Source organism: Hibiscus syriacus, unplaced genomic scaffold (assembly GCF_006381635.1).
Source record: "Hibiscus syriacus cultivar Baekdansim isolate YM2019G1 unplaced genomic scaffold, ASM638163v2 tig00113548_pilon, whole genome shotgun sequence".
NCBI classification, from domain to species: Eukaryota; Viridiplantae; Streptophyta; class Magnoliopsida; order Malvales; family Malvaceae; genus Hibiscus; species Hibiscus syriacus.
The window spans coordinates 105,334-129,659 of NW_024063465.1; the positions used below are offsets into that span (position 1 = coordinate 105,334).

The 24,326-nt window shown below is 35.5% G+C and overlaps 3 protein-coding genes and 1 pseudogene across 3 annotated transcripts; 2 read left to right on the forward strand and 2 right to left on the reverse strand.

Annotated features, from left to right (window-relative positions):
• Positions 1-1,186: 1,186 nt before the first annotated feature.
• LOC120186449 lies at positions 1,187-14,328 on the reverse strand. Its single transcript, XM_039190369.1, has 3 exons — positions 14,250-14,328; positions 13,854-14,177; positions 1,187-1,206 (listed from the first exon to the last, which is right to left on the reverse strand). Exons 1-2 carry the CDS (start codon positions 14,291-14,293, stop codon positions 13,868-13,870), a joined length of 354 nt encoding a protein of 117 aa, XP_039046300.1. The 5' UTR covers positions 14,294-14,328; the 3' UTR covers positions 1,187-1,206; positions 13,854-13,867.
• Positions 3,448-4,045, reverse strand: LOC120186455. The gene is made up of 2 exons (XM_039190370.1): positions 3,931-4,045; positions 3,448-3,842 (listed from the first exon to the last, which is right to left on the reverse strand). Exons 1-2 carry the CDS (start codon positions 4,043-4,045, stop codon positions 3,448-3,450), a joined length of 510 nt encoding a protein of 169 aa, XP_039046301.1.
• Positions 8,243-13,380, forward strand: LOC120186456. The gene is made up of 6 exons (XM_039190371.1): positions 8,243-8,815; positions 11,359-11,591; positions 11,870-12,158; positions 12,469-12,576; positions 12,698-12,945; positions 13,263-13,380. The coding sequence occupies exons 1-6, from the start codon at positions 8,243-8,245 to the stop codon at positions 13,378-13,380; spliced, it is 1,569 nt and encodes a 522-aa protein (XP_039046302.1).
• A 6,433-nt stretch (positions 14,329-20,761) lies between the features above and the next one.
• LOC120186452 lies at positions 20,762-23,980 on the forward strand (annotated as a pseudogene).
• The last annotated feature ends 346 nt before the right edge of the window (positions 23,981-24,326 follow it).

A 24,326-nucleotide genomic window follows, 5' to 3' on the forward strand; every position in this document is an offset into this window, starting at 1 on the left:
AAAGGATGTAATCCTACATTGGTTTAACTTCCACGCAATGTCATTCTTCATCTAAAACGGAAAAAAATTCATTCCGAGTCATTTTCAGAAAGCAATTCAAAGCCAATAGTGATTTTCAATCAATGGTGATACCATCAAAAGATCCTCCTGAGTCCAGGTCTCGTAACTTTACATATTACTAATATTTGGTATAATTGGTAAGTGTCGAGGTTTCAAATCCTTAAACACTAGGGGGTAGAATATTAGGGTCACGATGTAATTTTAGAGACCTAAAATGCATGTCTTGTTCTAATTATCAAGAAATCCATTTAAAAATTAAAATGTCATGTTCTAATTTATTTAAGTTTAAAATTGATAGGGATTTAAAAAGTATTCAAACTAAATGACGGAGCATGTCATTTCACCAAATTAAGAGGGACCTAAAAAGCAAATTAACCCAAAATAGTTAGAGAATCAATACTTAATTTACCTAATTTCAAAACGTAAAAAACCTAAAATGTAGCCGAACTTACAAATTAGGTAGTGACCAAGACCTAATTTGTGAAGTTTTAATATTAAGAGGGACCTAGAAAACAATTGAATATAAAAAATAGTTGTGTGACTAAAGTAGAAACATTGGAATAAGTTGGTGACAAAATAAATAGTTTTATCCTACAAATTATTAATTCGATTATTTTGTATGATTAATTCCAAATATAATATATTCAAATATGTGTTATTGTGATTTTAACCTTAAATTGTCTGTCCAACCAACTTACCTCAGTGGTTAATAGAATTGTTGTTGTTTTTGAAGTCAGGGTCCGAGCATCAGGGACTGCAGCAGGCAGGGGCGGACCCAGGACAAAAATTCAGGGGTTGCACAAAAAAATTCTTATAAATTTTTTTAGGGGTTGCACAATATTAAGGGTGACACTTGTATTAATTAAAAAAATTAGAAAAAATTAACACTAAGTAGACAATTTTGTTGCACAAAATTTTTTTCTATGAGAATTTAACTGAAATATGGAGATTCTATCTAAAAATTACAAAATATATATGTAAAAATATTGAAATCTCACAATTTGAGGGGTTGCCCGAGCTACCCCTGGGTCTGCCCCTGGCAGCAGGGTATTTGAGCGTTCATTGTCAAATGCTTGAGAGTATTTAGAGCAGATACTACTTTATAATCACCTTAACTTTAACTTTGATAATAATAATAATAATAATGAACTTGTAGATTGTCTATGGAAGTGGACCGATAGTAAATGTTGAGAATTAAGTAAGATCTGTTGCATATTTGATAATTGACATCATCATTTTCATAGACCAAGTTGTGCCCCCAAATTATAATCCTGCATGGAAATTTTGAAGCTTCATTTAATGTTGTACCCTATGACCGTTGAGCATAAGTCCAATTTTTGTACTCATTTTCTAATTGTGATAGGTAGAAGGTTTAATAGTGAAATAATCACCAATCAGCAACTTTCGAAATAAATAATACTTTGTTGTTAAGTAAAGGATGAGTTGTGTAATATGGGAGATGACTTCTCTTTAAAATTTTGCGTTTAATGACTTTCTAGGCCCCTCTTAGTTTTATAACTAGATTAATCATGTCTTGTCTCGTAATTTTTTGGATTCTTAAGATTTCTTAGTTTTGAAACTAGGTGAATTAGATTATAGCCTCTCATTTTCTGGTACAATTTGATCTTTAGTCCCCTAATTATGTTAAATCAAGCTAGATTAAATTTTTATTTTATTTTCAAGGTAAGTGAAAAAATTAAATTCAAGTAAGAATAAAGTCGAATCTTATTATCATAACATATAATTAAATTCAAATCCGTCAACCCATCCTATTGCCATCCCTAGTCAGATTACGCGGCACTCAAAGATCACGTTGGCAATAACGAGTGCAGTGAGATCATTCATATTCATATCGTGCTAACCGTAGTGATAATTTGCCAATTGTGGGCCGTATGATGTGGAAGGCGAGAGCACGTAATTGATGTGTAATATATTTGAATTTTCAGAGCACAACAGAACAGAACAGAGTCTGCATTGCATTCTGCCTATTTACTTCCCATGCCTGTCGTTGTTGAAGACCAAACTTGGCTTACTTTTCATTCGCATTTTGTCAAAATCTCATCTTCCCCATGAACTTGCTTTCCAGGCTTCCTGGCTGCCATTGAACCTAAGCTCAATTCTATCATTACACAAATTGTCACTGTCTCTGTTTTAGTCAAACAAAGCCCACCATCAATCCCAAATCGCATCTGCGTTTCAAATGCTATAAATAGAATCCAACCACGCCTTGTTACTGCCTAACGTCATTGTTTTCTTTTTCTAGCTGTGAATCACATTGGGAAAATGGGCATAAAATTGTTCATTTTTGTTGTTCTTCTTCTTCTTGTCTCTCTGTTGTTTTCTGAAACAGGGGCAAGGGGGTTGAAGGATTCGGAGCTGCAGTCCTATAATGGCAGCAAAAAGATGTCGTCACGGCCGAGTCCGGGCGTCGGACGTAGATACAACAATGCTGAGAAATCTGGTTCGGGTGTTGGACAAGGGTACGATAACGTTCGGGCTGTTGGAGTCGGGAAATCCGGTTCAACTGTAGGACACGAATACGATGGAGTTGGAGCCATTGGAGTTGACAAGTCCGGTCCGAGTCCCGGTGAGGGACACAAGTAAACAAATCAATGCAGATCATACTAATAAGTCACTTCATTCTTTTCTTCTTCTTCTCAATTCCTTTGTTTTTGAAAGGTCCTTTCCATTTTATTTATGTTTTTTTAGTTATAACTCATGATTATATGCACGTTCGATATGATTTTGAGTAGATCAATTGACCGAACATCATTCAAATTTTATTGTGCTAGATTTGAGCTACGTCTATTGCAACTGTATAGTTTTTCACATATTAAGTTGCATCATTTACATATTCAAATTCTCTTTATTGATTTTATTGTTTCAATTTATTTTCCATTCAATTATGTAGTAACACGAGTCACAATCTGATTAGATGGTAAATTTATTAAATTGAATTAAAATATAATCAAATTAATAAAACATATAAATACTAAGGATTAAATGTATAATTATATATTTTTAACAGTCGTGCCAGATCCTCCATTTAATATTAACAACAAGTGATTTATTTGACTACAATTAAATAACTAAGTGATTTTATTGATAAAATTGAAATATTGATGATCAAAATGAAAAGAATAAACAATTAAGTTGCCATTGTTATAGTTTGCCCCTAAATATAATCATCCTTTATTCAATCATGTAGTCAAGTGCAAATAGAGAGGTAGAGCTTATTCATAAGTAATTAATTATTAATTGTCATTCCCTCTACAAAGACGTGTTTAATTTGTTGGCTGATTCTTGTAGTCAGTCCACAACTGATCAACAATCTTGCCAAAAATCTGGAAAAAGGAATCGGGATTGTGCCCATCTCTGAGCTTCCCGTTAAGCTCCGCCCAGGCCCTCACAATAGTCCAAAAACCAGGCCGTAACGGCGTACCCCTTGTACCAATGCTCGCCATCCCCCCGTCGAGGCCGCCCATCGGGAACGTAATCGGCCTTCAGCCGTACGAAATCCGTTATCCCTTCGATCAAGCCCCCGAGATGGTCGTCCCCCTGTTGCCCATTCCCGTTCCACTGCCATACGTGAGCCATCTCGTGGTAAAGCAACCCGTTGAAGCTCCGTTTCAGTTGTTCGCCGGTTAGACTTTCCATCGATTTAGCGCTGACGTTGATCTTATCGTTGCTGGTGACGGCGATTGCTCTCGGATCCAGGTTATCGACTATGAATAGGCCAAGTGGCCAACGCTTTGAACATTCTTTCTGGAAGCCGAGTCGGGCTGCGGAAAAGGTTCCAGATGAACTGCGAGGCTGAATCCATTTGATACATCGTGTACTCGATGCCGAGCTCGTTGTCGAATACAGTGCCTCCGGGAGTCATGGGGACCTCGTTGGTGACGGTGTACTCGACGGCGGAGGAGCCATGCAAGGTGGCTAGCGCTGCGAGCAGGTAAACGAAGAAGAAGACTTGGAGATTAGCCATTTTTTCTTTGCTTTGGTGAATTATTTGCATGGTTTTTAAAGTTTATATAGAAAATTTTGAAAAGCATCGTTTCGTTAATGGTCTTTGCACTTTGCAGTGAAATATAGGTCGAAGCTTCCTCCATTGTTGAAAATTGAAATTTCTAGGAAGAATTTGACGAATGACGAGTAACTTGTATTGAGTGTAATTGAGCTGTTGGAGTATATGTGCAGGTGCAGTGTGATGATGTGTAAGCAGTTATAGTTTGTTATAACTGATGATTGTTAGTTGTTAGCTAAGTAGTTAGACGGTTGTAAGTGAGTATTATATAAGTGTTGTATGAGCTATGAACAGAAGATGAAGCAATAATATTTTCTTGATATTCATGTTGTTGATTACTCAACATGGTATCAATCGCCACAAGATCTGGAGGATATGCTTCTGCTGCAAGAGTAACTGCTGAGTTTGTTAGATCTCAGTTCTATGGCTGCTAGTGATAATTCTCTCCTTTCAAGCCACATCAAGATGTTCACAAATAAGAAGATCAACGTTGTACTTGTTGAAGCAAATTTCCTGCTTTGGAAACAGCAAGTGCTTCTCACAGTAAGGAGCCATCGACTTGAACGACTACTTACTGGTGCGATGAAGCCTCCATCGGAGTTCTTGACTGCTGAGGACGGTTCACTAGTGTCAAATGAAGCCTATGAAGATTTCATAGCCCAGGATAGTGCGTTAGCATCATGGTTGTTGTCGACTATAAGCCCGCACTTACTCTCTCAATTTGTAGGAGCAGAGACTGCATCTGAAGTCTGGAATACAATACTGCAAATATTTGCCACAAGGTCATCCACAGCAGTGATGAACCTTCACTGTAAACTAAAGTCTCTCAAGAAAGGTGAAGATACATACGTGCTTACCTGGCTTGGGTTAAAGAAACTTGTGATGCTCTAGCATCTTGTGGAAGTGTTGTTCCCACGATTGGTCACATTGCGAGCATATTAAAAGGGTTGCCTAAAGAATATCAACCTTTCATGGCAGTAATAACTACCAGTGGAGACTCCATCTCTCTAGAAAAGGTAAGCAGGATCTTGATTGATGCTGAAACACAGTTGGCTGGGTTTTCAGCTCAAGAAGAATTAGTAATGGCAAGTGCTCACACAGCTCGGGGGTCAGATACTATTAAAACAAGCTCTAACTCGTATGGCCATCGCTCACAGCATTTCTCGTATTCTAGTGGAATGACTGGTGGGCGAGGCGGTCGAGGTCGTGGTCGAACACGGATGTAATGCCAGTTGTGTGGGAAGCCTGGGCACCTTATTGACAGGTGTTGGCACCGGTTCGATGAACATTTTCATATCGTTAACACCAATATTGGTCGTTATCAGTATACAGAAGACACTGCCAATGCTAACAATGCTACAAGGCTGGTTGCACTGGGTGTGATTGTTGTTTGAATGGGACTCGCAGTCAGCTAACCTCAGAAAATTTCCCTCAAGCTTATTCATCCGCTGGGTCTACACAAGAACAGTGGGTGGTGGATTCTGGAGCCACTCATCACGTGACGCCCAATTCTGGTAACATAACTCGTAGACCAGAGCATGGTGGCCCAAGTAAGCTAACTGTTGGTAATGGTGTCTCCCTACGTGTTAATATGGTTGGTGATGGAACGTTAATGACACAATCTAGATCTTTACTATTAAACGATTTACTGCATGTGCCTAGCATAACACAGAACCTTCTCTCGGTGTCCAAGTTTGCTAGGGACAATGGTGTATTTTTGAGTTCTATGATCGAGGGTGTTGTGTTCGTGATGTCAACACAAAAGAAGTGTTGTTGCGTGGTCGTGTTGAAGGAGGGTTGTATGTCTTCTCAGAAAAACAATGGTCAGGTGCTTGTGGTAATGCCTTAACCAATTCAACTATTGCAGTCGATGAGTTTACTTTGTGGCATCGACGACTAGGTCATGCTACCTATAATACCATTGTAAATGTATGTAAAACAATTGGTGTAAAAGTTTCCAAAGAAATGAATAAAGTCTGTGAAGCTTGTTGTGTTGGAAAAAGTCATAAACTTCCATTCTCAAACTCTTCTACGTTGTATAGTTTACCCTTTGAGCTGGTATTTATTGATATTTGGGGTCCATCAAATGTTGTGTCTAATGGTTTTCGGTATTACTTGTCATTTGTTGATGCGTATTCTAGACACTCTTGGGTGTATTTTCTGAAGGATCGGTCACAAGTCATATACGTCTTCAAGCTGTTTCAGCAGATGGTGCTAACTCAGTTTGGTGTCACCATTAAAGTTGTACAGAGTGACTGGAGTGGTGAGTATCGAAGCCTCTCGTCAATCTTAATCAAGGATGGGATATCACATCGAGTAGCTTGCCCACATACATCCGAGCAGAATGGAGTGGTTGAGAGGAAGCATCGACATATTGTAGAGCTTGCACTGGTTCTTCTAGCACAGACTGTTATGCCTTTACAATATTGGTACTATATTGTTGTTAGTGCAGTGTATCTAATTAATCGACTTCCAACACATGTTCTGAATGGGGTGTCTCCACTCGAGAAGTTGTGGGGAAGGAAACCAAATTATAGATTCATGAGAATCTTTGGTTGCAAGTGTTTTCCACGCCTGCGAGCTTTTCAACAACATAAAATGGAGTTTAGGTCTAAGCCATGCACGTTTCTCGGTTATAGTCCCCAACACAAGGGCTACATGTGTCTAGCCGAGAATGGAAAAAATTACATATCTCGGCATGTTGTATTTGATGAATCAGTATTTCCTTTTGCAGGTGGTACAACATCTCGCACAACACCAAAGGTTGCTGCATCAAAATATGGTGCCATTGAGATCGTCACTGATGTTGGGAATTAAGTGCTACAAGTAATTTTGAGCCACGTGACGTTGGAACTGAAGTGGCAGGAGGTGCGCCTCTCAATATAAAAGAATGCTCGAACCCATCGTTGAGTGTGGGAAGTCATGTTGCTACTACCAGTGATGCTGCTATAGAAAATTACGAGACAGCAAACATGAGTGAGCACAGTGAGCAATCTAGCAGTGAAGATGATGGTAAGCTTAGTAGACACAGTCATGACCAGCTTGGTGGACAAAGTGGTGGAGAACCCAGTGCACAAAGTCTTGTGGAGCTTAGTGAGCAAGGTGATGAAGGGACAGTGGTAAGTTGTCATCCCATGATGACCAGAAGTAAGCATGGAATCTATAAACCTAAAGTATACTCGGCTGTCTATGCTATTATAGAGCCTGCTAATGTTCATGAAGCTCTTCAATCACCCCATTGGACGAACGTTGTGTACGCTGAGCTTGAAGCTTTGCAAAAGAATGACACATGGTCTCTCGTTCCCCTGCCTGAGGGACGATCAGCAGTAGGGTGTAAGTGGCTTTTCAAACTGAAGAAGGACCCTGATGGCTCTATCGATCGGTATAAGGCTCGCCTTGTAGCCAAAGGGTATTCTCAATTTCCAGGTCACGATTTTACTGAGACATTCAGTCCAATGGTCAAATTTACCACGGTGAATGTCGTTTTGGCTCTAGTAGTGACCAAGGGGTGGCAACTACGACAAATTGATGTAAACAATGCCTTCCTACATGGAGAGTTGAGTGAAGATGTATATATGCAGCAACCGCCTGGGTTTGAACAAAGAACTGCTGATGGTGTATCACTAGTGTGCAAGCTCCAAAAAGCGTTGTATGGCCTGAGGCAGGCACCTCGGAGCTGGCACAACAAGTTAAAGCAGTGCTTAGTCAGTATTGGATTCAAGGAATCCAAAGCAGACACCTCTTTGTTTGTTAAATGTGTTCATAGCAGTTATGTATGCATGCTTGTTTATGTAGATGATATAATAATTACAGGAGAATCAAACAAGCAGATTGAAGAGATTGTAAAGCTTTTGCTAGCAGAGTTTGCGCTAAAAGATCTTGGAGAACTAAACTACTTTATTGGGATTGAGGTTGTCGTGTTGGTGAAACATTGGTCCTTAGTCAACGAAAGTTCATCATGGAGTTGTTGATGAAGACCAATATGCATAATGCAGGAGCTGCCTCTACGCCTATGCTAGTTACATCGAGGCATACACAAGATGATGCTGGGGATTTGTTGGCTGATGCATATGAGTATCGCAAATAGTGGGAGCGCTTCTGTATGTCTGCCACACACGTCCTGATATCTCGTTTAGTGTCAACAAGGTGGCGCAATATATGCATGCACCTAGGCGTGGCCATTTGGTAGCAGTCAAGCGTATTTTAAGATATTTGGTTGGCACACTTAATCATGGATTAGTTATAACACCGTCTGTGGTAGGGCTGCATGTCGTGGCCTTTGCAGATGCAAATTGGGCTGGCAATACAGATGATCGAAAGTTTATTTCAGGCAATTGTGTTTTTGTTGGCGAAAACTTGGTCATGTGGAGCTCTAAGAAACAGAAGGTTGTCTCTGGGTTAACCATGGAGGCTGAGTATAGGAGTGTAGCTGATGTTACCGCTGAAACAACTTGGATAAGTGCCCTGCTCACGGATATGGGGATTCTTCAGTCCAAAACATCGGTCATATGGTGTGATAATAATAGTACAGTGGTTGTTACTGTGAATCCTGTGAATCCAGTGTATCATGCTAAGACTGAGCATGTTGAGCTAAATGTTCACTTTGTTAGAGAGAAGGTTGCTGCTCAGCAAGTTGTGGTCTATTATGTTCCAGGCAGTCATCAAGTAGCAGATGGTCTAACTAACAATTTGAAGTGTTTCGAGCAAAGGTTTGTGTTGTTTCGAGCAAAGGTTTGTGTTCAATCGTTTCTTGGCGGAGAATGTAAAAGTAGGGAGAATATTGAGTGTAGTTGAGCTGCTAAAGTATATGTGCAGCTGCAGTGTAATGATGTGTAAGCAGTTATAGTTTGTTATAACTGATGATTGTTAGTTGTTAGCTAAGTAGTTAGACGGTTGTAAGTGAGTATTATATAAGTGTTGTATGAGCTATGAACAGAAGATGAAGCAATAATATTTTCTTGATATTCATGTTATTGATTACTCAACAACCTGGAAAAATAAGTTACGAAATTGAAAAGAGATTGAACTTATTGCAATGCAATATAGATTAAGCCTTTGAAATTTCAAAATTTATTTGCCTTAACTGAGTGAATGACGAGTAAACAGCAAAAAATGTCTTTAACTCTTAACCATTCATGGTAGAGTTGGACTAAACACCATGTTGTACTTCAGCTTAGATTATAGGGCTCAATTTCGTTTAATTCTATATGGTTCCGCAGTCGAGTAGTTGAATTAGTAATGCTTAATTCTAAAATAAGTGTCCAAACTATGGTTTATTTCATGAATAAGTATCTAAACTATTTTTTGAATGATCTCAATGTCTAACAGCGTTAATTTCCTCTATTAAGTGTCACGTGTCACAATAAGATAATTTTAATTTTTTTAAAAAAAAACACAAAAATTTTGAAATAACTCCAAAACTTTGAAAACCTTAATTTTAACCCCTAAAACCGCATTGATCGTCGTCCTTTGCCGTTGGTGAAGTTCCACCCGACCTCACCTCGCCCTGACGACCAAAACCCCTTTGAAACATTGACCAATCGACAGCGAATCGACGTTTTATACCTCGCGAACACTATGACGAAAATAGCGATCCCATGAGATTTTGATGGACAATCAGGGACATCTACGGCGGTTTATGACTAGGAGGATGACAATGACCACGTCAGCGACGATGGTCATGGGCAGAAAGTGCGACAATGACGAACTATGTTTAAGATTTGGGGATTTTAGGGATTATGGTTTTTTTTTGTAGTTTAAGAGAAATTATGGTTTTTTATAAATATAATAACATTTTTAATATTTTTATAAAAAAAATAAATTTAAAGATTACCATATTGTGACACGTGTTACTTAACAGAAAAATTTAAATCCGTTAATGGTTCGGGTACCTAAAGTGGTAATATTTATTGCGTTAGGCACCAGAATCATTCAAAAAAATACTTTAAGCGCCTATACGTAAAAAGTGTTGTAGTTTAGGCACTTGTTTTATATTTGAAATCATAGGGATGTTTTTGGGAAGAAGTCTGTAACGTGTCATATAAGCTTTTATTAACACTATCTAATAGCAATGAGCGTAATGAAAACGAATTAAAAATGTATTAATTGTATAATAAATATTTTAGAAAGCCAATGACTAAAATGAAAAAGTATTAAAACTTAAGTGATCATCAATGTAGTTTGTCCTCGTAAAAGTTTAGTAGGAAAGGACCAGTACAACATCTAAACAATGATAAATCACTAACAATCAAACAACCACAAACCGTAAAGATGATAATAAATCCAACTTTAAAAAAAAGTAAGAGTAAAATTGTAAGAGTATCTCAAAACTCACTCACTAAAGTAGGTGTGTATACAACTTGATATTATTTAAATAATATTTCAAGTTTGAGTTTTTGTATATGCAAAAAATTCTTGTTGAGAAACTCATCCACTAAAATCAGTTATACGTTGGTGGAATTGTTTTTAATACTTAAAGATTTATCTTTTGATTGGTTGATGAGAAAATTCGGGAAATTGTGCGAAATTATGGCGGCAAATTTCAGTTTCTTTAGTTCTTACATATATGGAAGAAAACAGCGTTTCTCTAGACAACAGTAATCGATGTAATGTAACATCACAATGATTTAAGTTATTTTTTATTTCATGGTCATATATTAATTGTATAGAGATGGGGTGATGGCTAAATTTAAACTATGTTTTGCTAATTTGATTTGCAATTACGTCCTTCTAAATTTTCTCTTGAAAATGTGGTCTGAAAAGAATAAAAGCCTCATCTTGAACTATAGTTTGGCTTAACGGGTATCTACGAGACACACGTTACCCCAAGCTAATTGGATTTGACTTGAAAAGAAAAACTTGAATTCAGCCTGGTCAGATCGACTTATTCAGTTAGCTGAATTCAAGTATTGATCGAGCTCATTTTTTTCTAGGTAAACAAATTTGAGTGAGCTTGAGTAACATGATTTTATCTCAAACTAAGCTCAAACTTTAAAACTAAAACTAGATGAATCTCAAGTTTCGAGTCTTGAAGTTGTAGTCAAGCTTCAACTCTAGTTTCTCATAGCTTTAGCTAAGCTCGATTAAACCCCGGTATGCAAAGCAATTTCTTTGAGTCGACAAGCGTTGCCACATGGATGCTCTAAGCTGTTTTTCTTCTGTGATAAACCCTGGTGTTTTCAAGAATTGACAAAGATTAGGCAATGTTCGTTTCTAGTTTTCAAATTCATGCATATATCTACTATTTTCAAAGAGATTTTCTTGTAATGATCTAGAAATTGAGTGTTACCGTTTTCTCTCAGAAATCGACCATCATCAATCTGATACAAGAGATAGAACCATTGGATAACAGCCTTTTCCAAAAAGATGTCCCCCCATCAACTGTAGATGCCATGAAAAGGACTATTTCGGACATGTTGGGTTTACTTCCATCTGATAGGTTTCAAGTTTTAATCGAGACATTGCAGGATCCTCTCTCCAAGTTATTGGTTTCTTCTATGATGACAGGGTATACTCTTATTCTAAATGATATGTGCCACTGATAATTTGTTATATACTCCAGTTGTTTGCCAACAGGTTGAAACCTTGGGTAAGGGCTTTAAGTCCATGATGGTTTCAATTTTAGGTGCTCTGACTCTTCATTTTCATCATAATATCCGTGTCTGTCGCATGGATCAGACATTCTTTCAGACATAGGTTTAAATGTTTGATTTACTATGAGACATGCGGACTAGCTATGATGCTGGAGGCATAACATGAAAAATATTTATTCTTCTTGAATTGCAGTTATACATTAAGGAATGCTGAATATAGGCTTTGCCTCGAACGAAACCTTTGTTGCGATGGACAATTGGGAAATCAAACTTCAGAAAAATCGAACTTTCATTTACAAGAAACGTTGTTGGACGGTACAAAAACAAATGGGTTTCCTGGGAAAGATGATTTGTCATCTGAATCTGAGAAAACCGCTGAAGACGAATTTGGAGATATCGAATATCAAGGCATGGGTGATGTGTCCCCTGTAACTCATAAATATATTCTCCTTTTGCGGTCTCGTCTAACTTTCATGAAAAAGGTTTGTTTTAAGGTGCTTCTTTTCATTGGCCTTTTTCTTTTTTCTCTTTGAATCATTGAATTGTTTAGCTCAAAATATTGAGTGGATGGAGACGTTTCCTTTATGTTTTATGTGTGGGTTTGAATAATCGTAAACACATAATAGTTTGCATCGGTGTGAAGCACTAACAAGATGCGAGAAAAGCTACATATAATAAGTTAGCTTGTTATACATGTCAATCCGATCAAATTTGTTCATCAATCAACAGAAACATTTCCATATCTGTATTTTGGTGGGATACATGCTCATATTTCCTTTTGCTCGATTGAAGGAACTTCGTGAAATCAAGAGGAAAAATGCTGCTCTGCAAATGCAACAAACTGATGGGGAAGAAAAGAACGATTTACTTGACTACTTAAGATCACTAGAGCCATATAAGGTTTCCCTTGATCAAAAAAACTTTTTACAGCAAATTTATTTACTGAAACCTATTATTTAGCAATGAACTTCAGTTAAATTCGATACTTTTTTGGCTAATAAATTACCAACATGAATTTCAGGTAGCTGAGCTTTCCGAACCAACATCCCTTGAAGCGAGAGAAGCAGTATACTCTGTAGTCCATGAACTCCTTGCTACCCTTTCTCCAACGATGCATTACAAGGTCCCTCCTTTTTCAGGGAACCCAGCAACTGGAGCGTTAAATAATGTCGTGAGTGAAGATTGTACTGAACTTGTTGAGAATGCTTCACTTCAGTTGCAGCCCACCATTTTGCTAACACGAGACTATCTTGCTTGTGTTCTCTTCTGGTTAGTCCATCTAAAATATGCTTTTATTGCTCATTACACCAACATGCTCGATGCCGCATCTCCTTTGCCGGACACTAAAAAATGTTGAGAATCCTATTCGATAAAGAAAAGGCATCGGCATTCCCTCTTTATCTAATCCATCTTCCCTGACCTCCCCAATACACACTTGATATGAAATTAACCTCCCGCCATTAATAAAATGGATCATAGATCCGAGAGCTGTTCTGCGTGTTTAAACTGTGAATAAGCTTCAGTCACTCAAGCAAATCATTCAAATGGAAAATGTTACTTCTGATGTTCTCATTTCTTCTCTGAAGGTGTAAGCTATTGGGACACTACCTTAGAGGCCTCGAGTACAGGATGGAGCTAATCGAACTTTTATCCTCGACAAGCAGTCCCGAGGATAATGGTGGTCGTGATGAGGAGGTTATCTAGAGTTGCTCCGATACAAGAGACTCCATCTGTCTACAGAACTGCAAATCGGCCGAGGCCGGATTCAGACCAGGATTAGGCCCATATACTCATGCAGGAGTTCTTTTTATGTATAGAAGGACACAGTGTTAGGCATATGCTGCGTTTCAATTATTCAAAGATGACACGAGCTGATGCTTCATTGTTTACTTTCTTTTTGGTAATTGTTCAATTAATATTTGATAATTTTAATTTTTTAAATTATAAAAATATTAATATATTTTATGAATGACCACTCGATTAGTAAATAAGTAATTTAGTTCATGTTTATTTTAAACATTATATATATATATGGGATATGATCCTATTAAACAATGTAAAATTGTTTTAATTTTATATAAATTTAGGACCGGTGAAAATAGATGTGACAAAATATTTATTTAAAATCCCTTAAAGATCCTACACTTTGTTTAAGTCTATTAATGTTTACTCCATTGCTGTTATTTTTCTCTCAAATATTTGCATGGGAATAGTGGTGGTCACTAGGAAAATATTCACGATCAGATGGCTCTGGTTTATCGACACCGTCGACATTCCTAAGCCAATATGTCTGGTCCAACGACGCCGCTCCCTCCGGAACGTCTCTCATCACCCATTCGTGGCCTTCAGGGAAATATATCCCGCTCCTTGGATGCGGAACCCAGGACCATGAATCCTTTATGTCATTACCCTTCGACAACGACTTCCGACACATCGCGATGGTCTCCCGATCGACACTGGCAAGTTTGCTTAACGGACGCTCAAATGATCGCTTAGCTTCCCTGACACAAAACAGAACGCTATAGAATATTTAAACAAAAAATAGATAAAGTTTAATGTATAATTAACGTTACCTGAGCATTGAAGTCTTGGCTTTGGCGATGGCAAATCTTCCCATGCAAACAAGAGAGAAAAAAAGGGATCGTATTGTATAAAAAGGAAGATGTAGTGAAGGTGTTACGCAGGGCAATTTTATATAGTGCTTGGAAGTGCTGTTCCGTACTTCTTTGGAGATGAGATTTTAAATATTTAAAAAATGATACTTATCAATAAATATAAAGATTAGAAATGTAATTTATGACTATCGATACGTGATTCCTTAGTCGACTCATGTGTTGCATAGTTTAATTCTTAACTTAGTTTTATTCGTTCACAAAACCATAATTCAAACTTCTAATAAGAGACACAAGTAGAATCACGTTGATCAACGATTACGATTAATACATGTACACGTAAATAGGAGTACAATTAACTAATACAAAACATTAAAGAATCAAAATAATTTCAAATATCGATACACATCTAAATATAATACATAAATTATATAAAGGGAGATTCGAATTCGGATATTAAAAAACTCAAAATATAAATGTTTATAGAATGAATATTGTTGTTGAAATTGAGTGTATAATGTATATAGAAGGAATTTCGTTGTGGGATTGTGGGAAATAGGATGAGTGGTCATAGAAGCAAATGCTTGAACTATAAGTGCAAACGAAGTAGCACCATCGATTGTTTTCGCCGTACCATAAATAGTAACCATGTAAAAGGGTGGGTTAATAACATTGATGCTTTGTTTGCGTGTTTTGGTCCATTAAGGATATTAGAATATTGTGGTGTTTTTTTCTTTAATTATCGATATTTAATAATTAATTGGGATTAAATAATACAATAATCTATTATAATTAAGCATGTTTCTTTTAATTTTATTACTTTGATTTATCGTATCAAAATTTGAATTTTTAATTAAAGAATTAAAGTTTTTCTCGTTAAATCAACAAATAATCGATAAATAATTCTTTGTTTCTATATAGACATTTGGGAAAATTTGTTTAGGATTTTCGGAAGCTCAAATTGACAACCGGAACGGTTTGCAAAGATGGGTCGGAACTGTTTTGTGTTTAGGGAGTAAGGAGATTGAAAGATAGAGAATTGCACATCGATTTATAGTGGTTTGACTTTCTCAACCAAAGTCTACGTCTACTACCTTAGCTCCTCACCAAGGATTTTCCAACAAATTCACTAATTTGTTCTTTCTTTTGAGGATAAAGACTAACCTTACAAACTCCCTAGTTTTTCCGGACTAAACTAGAACCTTTCCCTAGCTTTTACACGAGATTAGCTAGAACATTTCCCCTTTACAAAAGGATAAGAAATGTAAACAAGAAAACCTCTCTAAGGTGGGTGTTTACAAGATTGAGCTCACAAGAACAAAATATTTACAAGAGAAAGATGAAATGAGATTGAAAAACTCTTCTCTTGTGTTTGATTGCTTGGATAGTTGTTCTCTTGCATCTTCAAGTGTCCTTAGGTTGTATTTATAGATTGGAATGTGTCTGAAGTCGTATATAGCCGTTGAGGATGTTTTGGAGCCGTTTGGAGATGAGAAACAATAAATAAAACAACTTGGAGCGTGGGGGGAATTGGTACCCCCTCATAGGGAATCGGTTCCCTAATTACAATCTGATTTCGACCGTTAGACAGGGGGGAATCGGTACCCCCTGGGGGGGAATCTGTTCCCCCTGGGGGGGAATCTGTACCCCTGGGGGGAATATGTACCCCCTGGACAATCTGATTTTTTTTTGCTTTGAAACGGTTCGAAATACTTTGTAAAATTGTTTTAAAAATAGTTTAAGTATAAAACACAATTTTACACTTTAGTAAGGATTAAAATGAACTTTGAAATACTTGGAGTAATATTTTGATATTCGAATAATTACATCGAATATACTTAGAAAATCTTTTGTAAAATCTTAAAATTCATTTAACTTAATTTATTATATCGAAACATCAAAATGTTTTCAACAATCTCCACCTTTTTGATATAACAAAACATTTGAGTAATTTTAAGATTTTGAAATCAAGTTTGAAATTACTCCCCCTTACTTTAACACTTCTCCCCTTTAACACCTTAACACTTCTCCCCCTTTTTGTTAAATCAAAAAGACTCTAATCTTTGAAGTTCAAAATAACTTTGGAGAGTAAGTAGTAAATTTGACATTTTAAAAATCATTTGAAAAAATCAAAGCTCCCCCTCAATAAATTCATTCCAAATAAAATTATTCTTTTAGGATCTTGACACTTAAACAAAATTGAATTTCAACAAAGAATAACAAACATGTTAGTAGCACATGAAATTCAATACATCCAGGTCTAAAATACTTTATGCAATATCAATTATTGAAATTAAGTGCATATGCATAAAGTTTTCCAAAAATGTTATGCATTTGAAAATTTTGATATCAATTGTTAGAGAGAGATCATTTTCATTTAAACCATATGCATAAACATTTAAATTTAGGTTAAAATTTTTAAAATTTATAAAATCAAAACATTTGAAAAGTTGATATCAATTGTCATAGAGATATCATTTGCATTAAAACCAATTTTGACCAAAATTCCTTATGATGAACTAAAAATTCTAAAAAATTATTACAACTTTAAAATGTTCATCATAAAACCTTTTTAACATAAATGAGATTAAAACAATAATGTATAATTATTTAAAAACAAAACTCATGCATGCTTAAAATCAAATGAGCAACCAAATAACTAAAATTAAAAACATTAAGCTTAGAGGTTACCCATTCATTTTTTATGTGTGGCTAGAGCATCTTGAATATCATAATTTTCATCAACATTGCTCCCACACACCTACAAGAGACATTTAAGTAGATTTTGGTATCCAAATTACTTTGGATCCTTGGACGTTAGTTTCAATGCCCCTTGTTCTTTTCGGAACCCATACTTGCCTAATTTTAAAACGTTTTCCTTTCTTCAAAGGACAAGTATGTTCCATATGACCATGATAATGGCAATGTGAACATTTTGCCATATTTAAACATAATAGATTGTTTTTAGAAATTAATTCTTTTTCTTTTGTTAAGCTTTCAAGCTTAACTTCTAACTCAAAATTTTTCTTTTCTAAATCATTTATTTTGATTTTTGAAAGCTCTAAATCATTTTTCAAAATTCCATTTTGATTTTCAAAATCAACTCTAGCTTTCAAAATCGATTTATTTTCAATTTTGAGTTTTAAAATTAATTTCGTATATTTGGAATTCATGGTCTCAAATCCCAAATACAACCTATTATAAGCATCTTGTAACTCATCAAACGTATATGAATTAAATTCATTTGAGTTAGAAGATACCTCTGGCTCTTCACGAGCCATTAGAGACACCACCTTTGTTGGTTCTTCTTTCTTGTTTACATGGATTTCCTCAAGCTTATTCCAAAGCTTTTTGGCACTTGAACATGAAGAAACCCCTTCATAGATTTCATGACCAAATGCACAAAACAACATGTGCATGGCATTGGCATTAAGTTGAGCTTTCTTCCGTTCTTTGTCACTCCTCTTCTTCTCCTTCTTCTTTGGAGAAGAGTAGCCATTCTCGATTATCTCCCATGCATCAAGATCATTGGATTGGATGAATACCTTCATTAATTTCTTCCAATGATGATAGTTGACTCCATTGAAGTATGAAGGTTTGTCGGTTGGTAGGGAGTCTTCCATGTGGAACGAGCCGGAGGTGGAAGCCATCTTCTCGGTTGTGTCGGAAATTGGTAGAGCTTCTTCTAGGATCGTCTCAAGGTGGTTAAACCTTCTTAACGAGTTAGGCTCTGATGCCAATTTTTTAGGATTTTCGAAAGCTCAAATTGACAACCGGAACGGTCTGCAAAGAGGGGTCGGAACGGTTTTGTGTTTAAGGAGTAAGGAGATTGAAAGATAGAGAATTGCACAGCGATTTATAGTGGTTCGACTTTCTCAACCAAAGTCTACGTCCACTAGCTTAGCTCCTCACCAAGGATTTTCCAACAAATTCACTAATTTGTTCTTTCTTTTGAGGATAAAGACTAACCTTACAAACTCCCTAGTTTTTCCGGGCTAAACTAGAACCTTTCCCTAGCTTTTACATGGGATTAGCTAGAACCTTTCCCCTTTACAAAAGGATAAGAAATGTAAACAAGAAAACCTCTCTAAGGTGGGTGTTTACAAGATTGAGCTCACAAGAACAAAATATTTACAAGAGAAAGATGAAATGAGATTGAAAAACTCTTCTCTTGTGTTTGATTGGTTGGATAGTTGTTCTCTTGCATCTTCAAGTGTCCTTAGGTTGTATTTATAGCTTTGAATGTGTTTGAAGTCGTATATAGCCGTTGGGGATGTTTGGAGCCGTTTGGAGATGAGAAACAATTAATAAAATAGCTTGGAGCGTGGGGGGAATTGGTACCCCCTCATAGGGAATCGGTTCCCTAATTACAATCTGATTTCGACCGTTAGACAGGGGGGAATCGGTATCCCCTTGGGGGAATCTGTTCCCTAATTACAATCTGATTTCGACCGTTAGACAGGGGAAATCGGTACCCCTGGGGGGAATCTGTTCCCCCTGGGGGGGAATCTGTACCCCCTGGGGGGAATTTGTACCCCTGGACAATCTAATTTTTTTTTTTGCTTTGAAACGATTCGAAATACTTTGTAAAATTATTTTAAAAATAGTTTAAGTATAAAACACAATTTTACACTTTAGTAAGGATTAAAATGAACTTTGAAATACTTGGAGTAATATTTTGATATTCGAATAATTACATCGAATATACTTAGAAAATCTTTTGTAAAATCTTAAAATTCATTTAACTTAATTTGTTATATCAAAACATCAAAATGTTTTCAACAAAATTGATGCGACAAATTGGTTGAAAATTAGTATTTATCAACACGCATTCTATTGCGTTTGGTTTTTTTTAATTAAATACTACAAATTTTATTAAGGGATGGTTTATAAATTTGGGTTTAATATCATTATTATAATTTTTAATAAAATTCTATTGTTTTTAATTTTTATATTTTTTCCAAATTTTGTTCGTAATCTAATAAATAACGATAAAATTTATTAAGTCAAATTCAATTATCGGTTTATATATTACACATATGTCATAAATTTAATTTATGTTTTTCAATTTAATTATTTTAAATTTATATAATTTAATCATATTATCAAATAATATTCAAAACTCTTACTCTATCAGAATGAGTTCTCAAAATTTAAAATATAAAATCAATATAAAATATTGAGAACAATCAAACTGAATTATTGTTAAAGGTCGGGCTTAATTCATTTTGGCCCATGATATCTATTGAATAGTACTTTAGTACTTAAATTGTATTTTATTGAGTCCTACAATTATTAAAAGTTAAATAATACTTTAATATATAAATTATATTTTATTAAGTCTCATAACTATTAAAAGTTATAAAATGGTCATTCGATTATTCATATGTTCTAACTTGTCCTTTTATGTTAAAAAATTACTGTCGTCTGAGTTGGACGTTATCATACTTACTGAGATATGATAAAATCATATTATAATGATATTTACTAACATCACCGTTGCTTTCAAATACTGACTTGACAACATAATGTTTCAAGTACTATCTTGACGATATAATATAAACAAATAGTCGATTCACAAAATACAACTCAAACTATTCTATGGTTATATCTTATTATATCTCAGTCAACAAGTTAACATCTAGCTTAGAAGACTATCAATTTTTTAACAAAAAAAATGATATGTTTGGAATATGTGAATAACTGGATGATCATTATATAACTTTCAATAGTTGAGGGAACCCAATAATTCAACACCGTATAATTGAAGGATCATTTGTGTATTCTATTCATCTTTAATATAATACTTATATAATTTTTTTTTATTTTCAATTTAGTACATGAAGTTTGATTTTGTCACTAACTTTAGGATAATTTAATTCATTGGAGTAGATTAAGGAGTAAAGAGACATTGGAACAATCATATTTTTGAAAATTTTATAATTTCATTCTATTTTATTTTATAAGGTAAAGTATATAAATGGTGACACTTTGTAGAGTCATTTGATTATTAAAAGTTATAAAATAGTTACAGATTATAAGACAATTTTGTTGATTATAATATAATTTTTTTTGGTTGCCTTCCAGATTCCAGGACTTTGTTCCTGACTAATCCAAATCAATCTGTATCGCACACTTGATTTTGGTGAGTGAATTTTTTATCAAGGATTTTCTCACACACAAGAACTTGAATTCTAGACATGTTTAAATGATATTAAAATGCTTACCACTTAAACTAATCCACGTTAATTATAATATAACCTTGTATAAATTTGTAATATAAAATTGTAGATCGGTTTCAATTAATTGATTGATTCAGTTCATTGATATTATTATGGGTTAAATTGAGTTAATCAAAATAACCACCCAACTGATGTAAAAACCGAATACTGAATTACTGGCCCGTAATTTAGTGGATTGCATTTATGTAAATCCACTGATTCAAAGTTTTATAAGTCAAAAGGACAAGAAGAAAGAGAGAGAGAGAAAAACCCTCCCGCCATTGACGCGTTTGTCCATTCTTCTTAAGCACGACCAAAAGAAACTGCAGAGAAAAAAATAATAAGAAAAACCCATCATTGGAAGTCTAAATAGGAACAGTGAGAGCAAATAAAAAAGGTGAAAAAAGAAGAAAAATTCTCCAAAAAAGGATCCGTAGATGAAAGGGAAATCGAAGAGCTCGAAGAGACAGCTAGGGGCAAGCAACTGCCCTTTTATTGTGCTTACTTTGTTTCCTTGCTGGCTTTTTTATTTCAACTTTCTTCTCACAGGTAACTTGTAAAACATGAATGTTCTTTGTTTGAGCTTTGTGGGGAATTGGATTGTAGCGGTTAAGTAATGGGGTTTTTTTGGTAGGATGTGCCGGTTATTAAACCCGGATTGAGAAAGCTGGAAGTGGTCCATGTTGAAGGCGAGAAGCATGGTGATCTGATGCCAAATGGAGAAACTGGGGAAAGCTCGATTGAATCCATCCCTTTTCAGGTCCTTTTTCATCTTTTGTCTCTAATATATATATATTTTTTGTATTTTTTTTATTTCATTTGGTTTTGGATGATGATTACATGGAGGATTTTATTATTGCATTTGGCTTTACTTTCTGGTACCTGATAGTTGCGCTTGAATGGGTAATTGAAGTGTTCTGAAATTTAGGTGGGATAAGAGCCATGATCGAAAAATCAAAAACCATGATTCGTTGCAATTTGTGGTTAAAACCCAGAAACTGAGAGGATACATATTCAATCAAATGTTTTAGGATCTATGAGTAGCAATATTCAAGTTAATCTGTTGGTTTGTATTCCCAAGATATGTTGCCCGAACTTAGAAAATTGAGCATAGCCATGTTGGATATGTGTATGTATCCAACACTTGTCCCTAAGTACGGGTAATATAGTTCCGGGTTTAATATTTTACGAAGGCTTGTTCATCTCAAAATTAAACAGGGGATCTCAAATCTAGAAGGAAAGCAGTAAGGGACAAGAACAAAGATTTTATGTGCTAATGTTCGACAGAATTCTATGTTTAACTTGGAACATCTTAAACCACCCAACTGGAAAAGATGTTAAGAAATCGATTGTGAAGTATCTTTTCTGTAGTCTAACTTCCTTTGATTGCTTCTCTTTAAAGTGCAGGTTTTAAGCTGGAAACCACGAGCTTACTATTTTCCCAACTTTGCAACTGCAGAACAATGCAAACATATAATCGATATGGCAAAGGTGAACCTCAAGCCATCTACTTTGGCTTTACGCAAGGGAGAAACTGAAGAAAACACTAAAGGAACCAGAACAAGGTGATGACCCTTTTATGACTACAATTATGTTTTGCCATTGATTTCTTTTCAATTTTGAGTTCGATGGAAAATTAAAAGACAATGATGTTATTATCTGTATCAAATAGAATCGAGGCTGGATAATATTTACTCCTTGTGCCAGTGAATATTTTAATTGGTGAATGCTGATAACTCACTCTCTGAGGTTGCCCATAAACCATGTGTTGTCAATTTAAACTTTCCTTGGGAACAGTTCAGGAACCTTTATTAGTGCTTCCGAAGATAAACTGGAACCTTGGATTGATTGAGAGAAAATTGCAAAGGCCACAAGCATTCCACAGAGTCATGGAGAGGTACATCATTTTTACCGAATTAGATTTTCCTTGAAGCTCCGTTTGTGGCAAAAATTGTCATTGGTTTACTATAAACCGATATCCTGCAAATAGTCTCACGGCATCTCTTGGTTTTCTGAAAATTTGGTATCTTAAGTCATTCTTTCTGTTATTTTTTGAATTGCTCTAAGTTGAAATCAATACGTATTGCAGGCATTTAATATTTTGTGGTATGAGATCGGACAGAAGTATGATTCTCATTATGATGCATTCAATCCATCTGAATACGGTCCACAGTCAAGCCAAAGGGTACATTCATACGCGTGAACTTCACCGTTGCATGCTTGTTTGATTGCAGTTTCTGGAATTTTAGGTGCATTTCTGGTTAACTGAAATGATCAGTTTTCTGTCTACATGTAAGCCTATAGTGTAAATGGAATAGTTGGATATAGAATTTAGTTATATTTGTTTTGATATACAAGTTTCAAGTTCTAAACTTCTATGTTGTGATTATGATGACTGAAACTTATCTTTAGATGAACGCTAAAACCTTTTGTTACTTAACAATTGGTTAAAGATGGTACCATTACTTATTGTTCTTGGTAAATGAATCAGAAATAGATGTACATAGTTGAATTACATCATGTTACTGGAATTGACAATAAGTATGGATTCATCTTTTTGAGCTAGCTTCACCTCATTTATAGTCTATTATCGATGATTCTTTGTGCATGCTATTTCTGGATCCATCTTGTATTGTTTCCTCCAAGTTTTCTGTAAATTTCACAACCCAATCTACGAATGTCATCGCCAAAGAACTAAAAGATTGTGCTTAATTAGTTGAGCCTTTTCTCACAGGTTGCATCATTCTTGTTGTATTTATCCGATGTAGAAGAAGGTGGAGAAACAATGTTCCCGTTTGAGGTAGACATCAAAATACTAATTTGCTTTCTCTCGTTAATAAGTATTATTGGGAGTTTCAGTACTGGCCGCATTAATTTGGTTGCAGAATGGCATGAGAATTGAAGGCTATGACTACAGACAATGCGTCGGTTTAAAGATAAAGCCGCGAAGAGGGGACGGACTGTTATTCTACTCGCTGTTTTGAATGGCACCATTGACCCGGTAATTTCCTTGCTTGCAATTTGTTAACAAATAGAAGTTTTCCCTTCATTCTTCGGTCCCAAGAAATCAATCAACCAACAAAGAGAAACCAATGGACTTCAGTTCATAACCAACAATAACCAAACTGATTTAGTTTGGTTGGTTATCTCTTTATTATACTAGGGTTATCGGTTGAACTTACTGAAACTGATGGTTCGGATTTAGATTTGGTTTGGTTTGGTTTGGTTGGGTAAGTGGGATATATAACATTGTTTGCAGGATAGAGCTAGATTCTAACAGTTTCTCTGTTTCAACATTATTTGCAGACATCACTTCATGGAAGCTGTCCAGTGATCAAAGGTGAGAAATGGGTTGCTACCAAGTGGATTAGAGACCAAGAGCAATTTGATTAATGAAGCTGCTTTAAATTTCAGAACAATACCAGTGTATTTCTTCCGGAAATCATAAATAATTATTCCCATTTTCAACAATCCCATTACTTGTCCATGATGTACTATTTTTCTCAAAATATTCATATTCAATATGTATATTCGTAACATAAGCTCGCTCGAATAAAAGAAGAAATACATGGACAACTGTATGATGAAACGAAATAAATTTGGATTAAGCCTACACTCGATGCTATTCGAACTTGGGACCTACAAATGTCTAAATCCTCCTGTCACTATCACCAAGTCAGGGCTTCATTGAATAGAAAAAAAAATCATAAACTTTGCAATGACGGAGCTAAGAGAGTATAGATAGTAAAGAAGAAACCGAATAACATTTATATTTCATTCAAACATGAAAGTCACAAATGACAATTTCCTAAGCTGC

Excerpts from the sequence above, each read along its gene's own strand:
- LOC120186455 (XM_039190370.1), bottom strand. The coding sequence starts at position 4,045 with ATGGCTAATCTCCAAGTCTTCTTCTTCGTTTACCTGCTCGCAGCGCTA. Across the intron at positions 3,843-3,930 it reads GGTCCCCATGACTCCCGGAG|CCCGACTCGGCTTCCAGAAA; the intron begins GCACTGTATTCG and ends CCTTTTCCGCAG.
- LOC120186456 (XM_039190371.1), top strand. The coding sequence starts at position 8,243 with ATGCATGCACCTAGGCGTGGCCATTTGGTAGCAGTCAAGCGTATTTTA. Across the intron at positions 12,159-12,468 it reads GTCTAACTTTCATGAAAAAG|GAACTTCGTGAAATCAAGAG; the intron begins GTTTGTTTTAAG and ends GCTCGATTGAAG. Across the intron at positions 12,946-13,262 it reads CTTGCTTGTGTTCTCTTCTG|GTGTAAGCTATTGGGACACT; the intron begins GTTAGTCCATCT and ends TCTTCTCTGAAG.
- LOC120186449 (XM_039190369.1), bottom strand. The coding sequence starts at position 14,293 with ATGGGAAGATTTGCCATCGCCAAAGCCAAGACTTCAATGCTCAG. Across the intron at positions 14,178-14,249 it reads GCCAAGACTTCAATGCTCAG|GGAAGCTAAGCGATCATTTG; the intron begins GTAACGTTAATT and ends GTTTTGTGTCAG.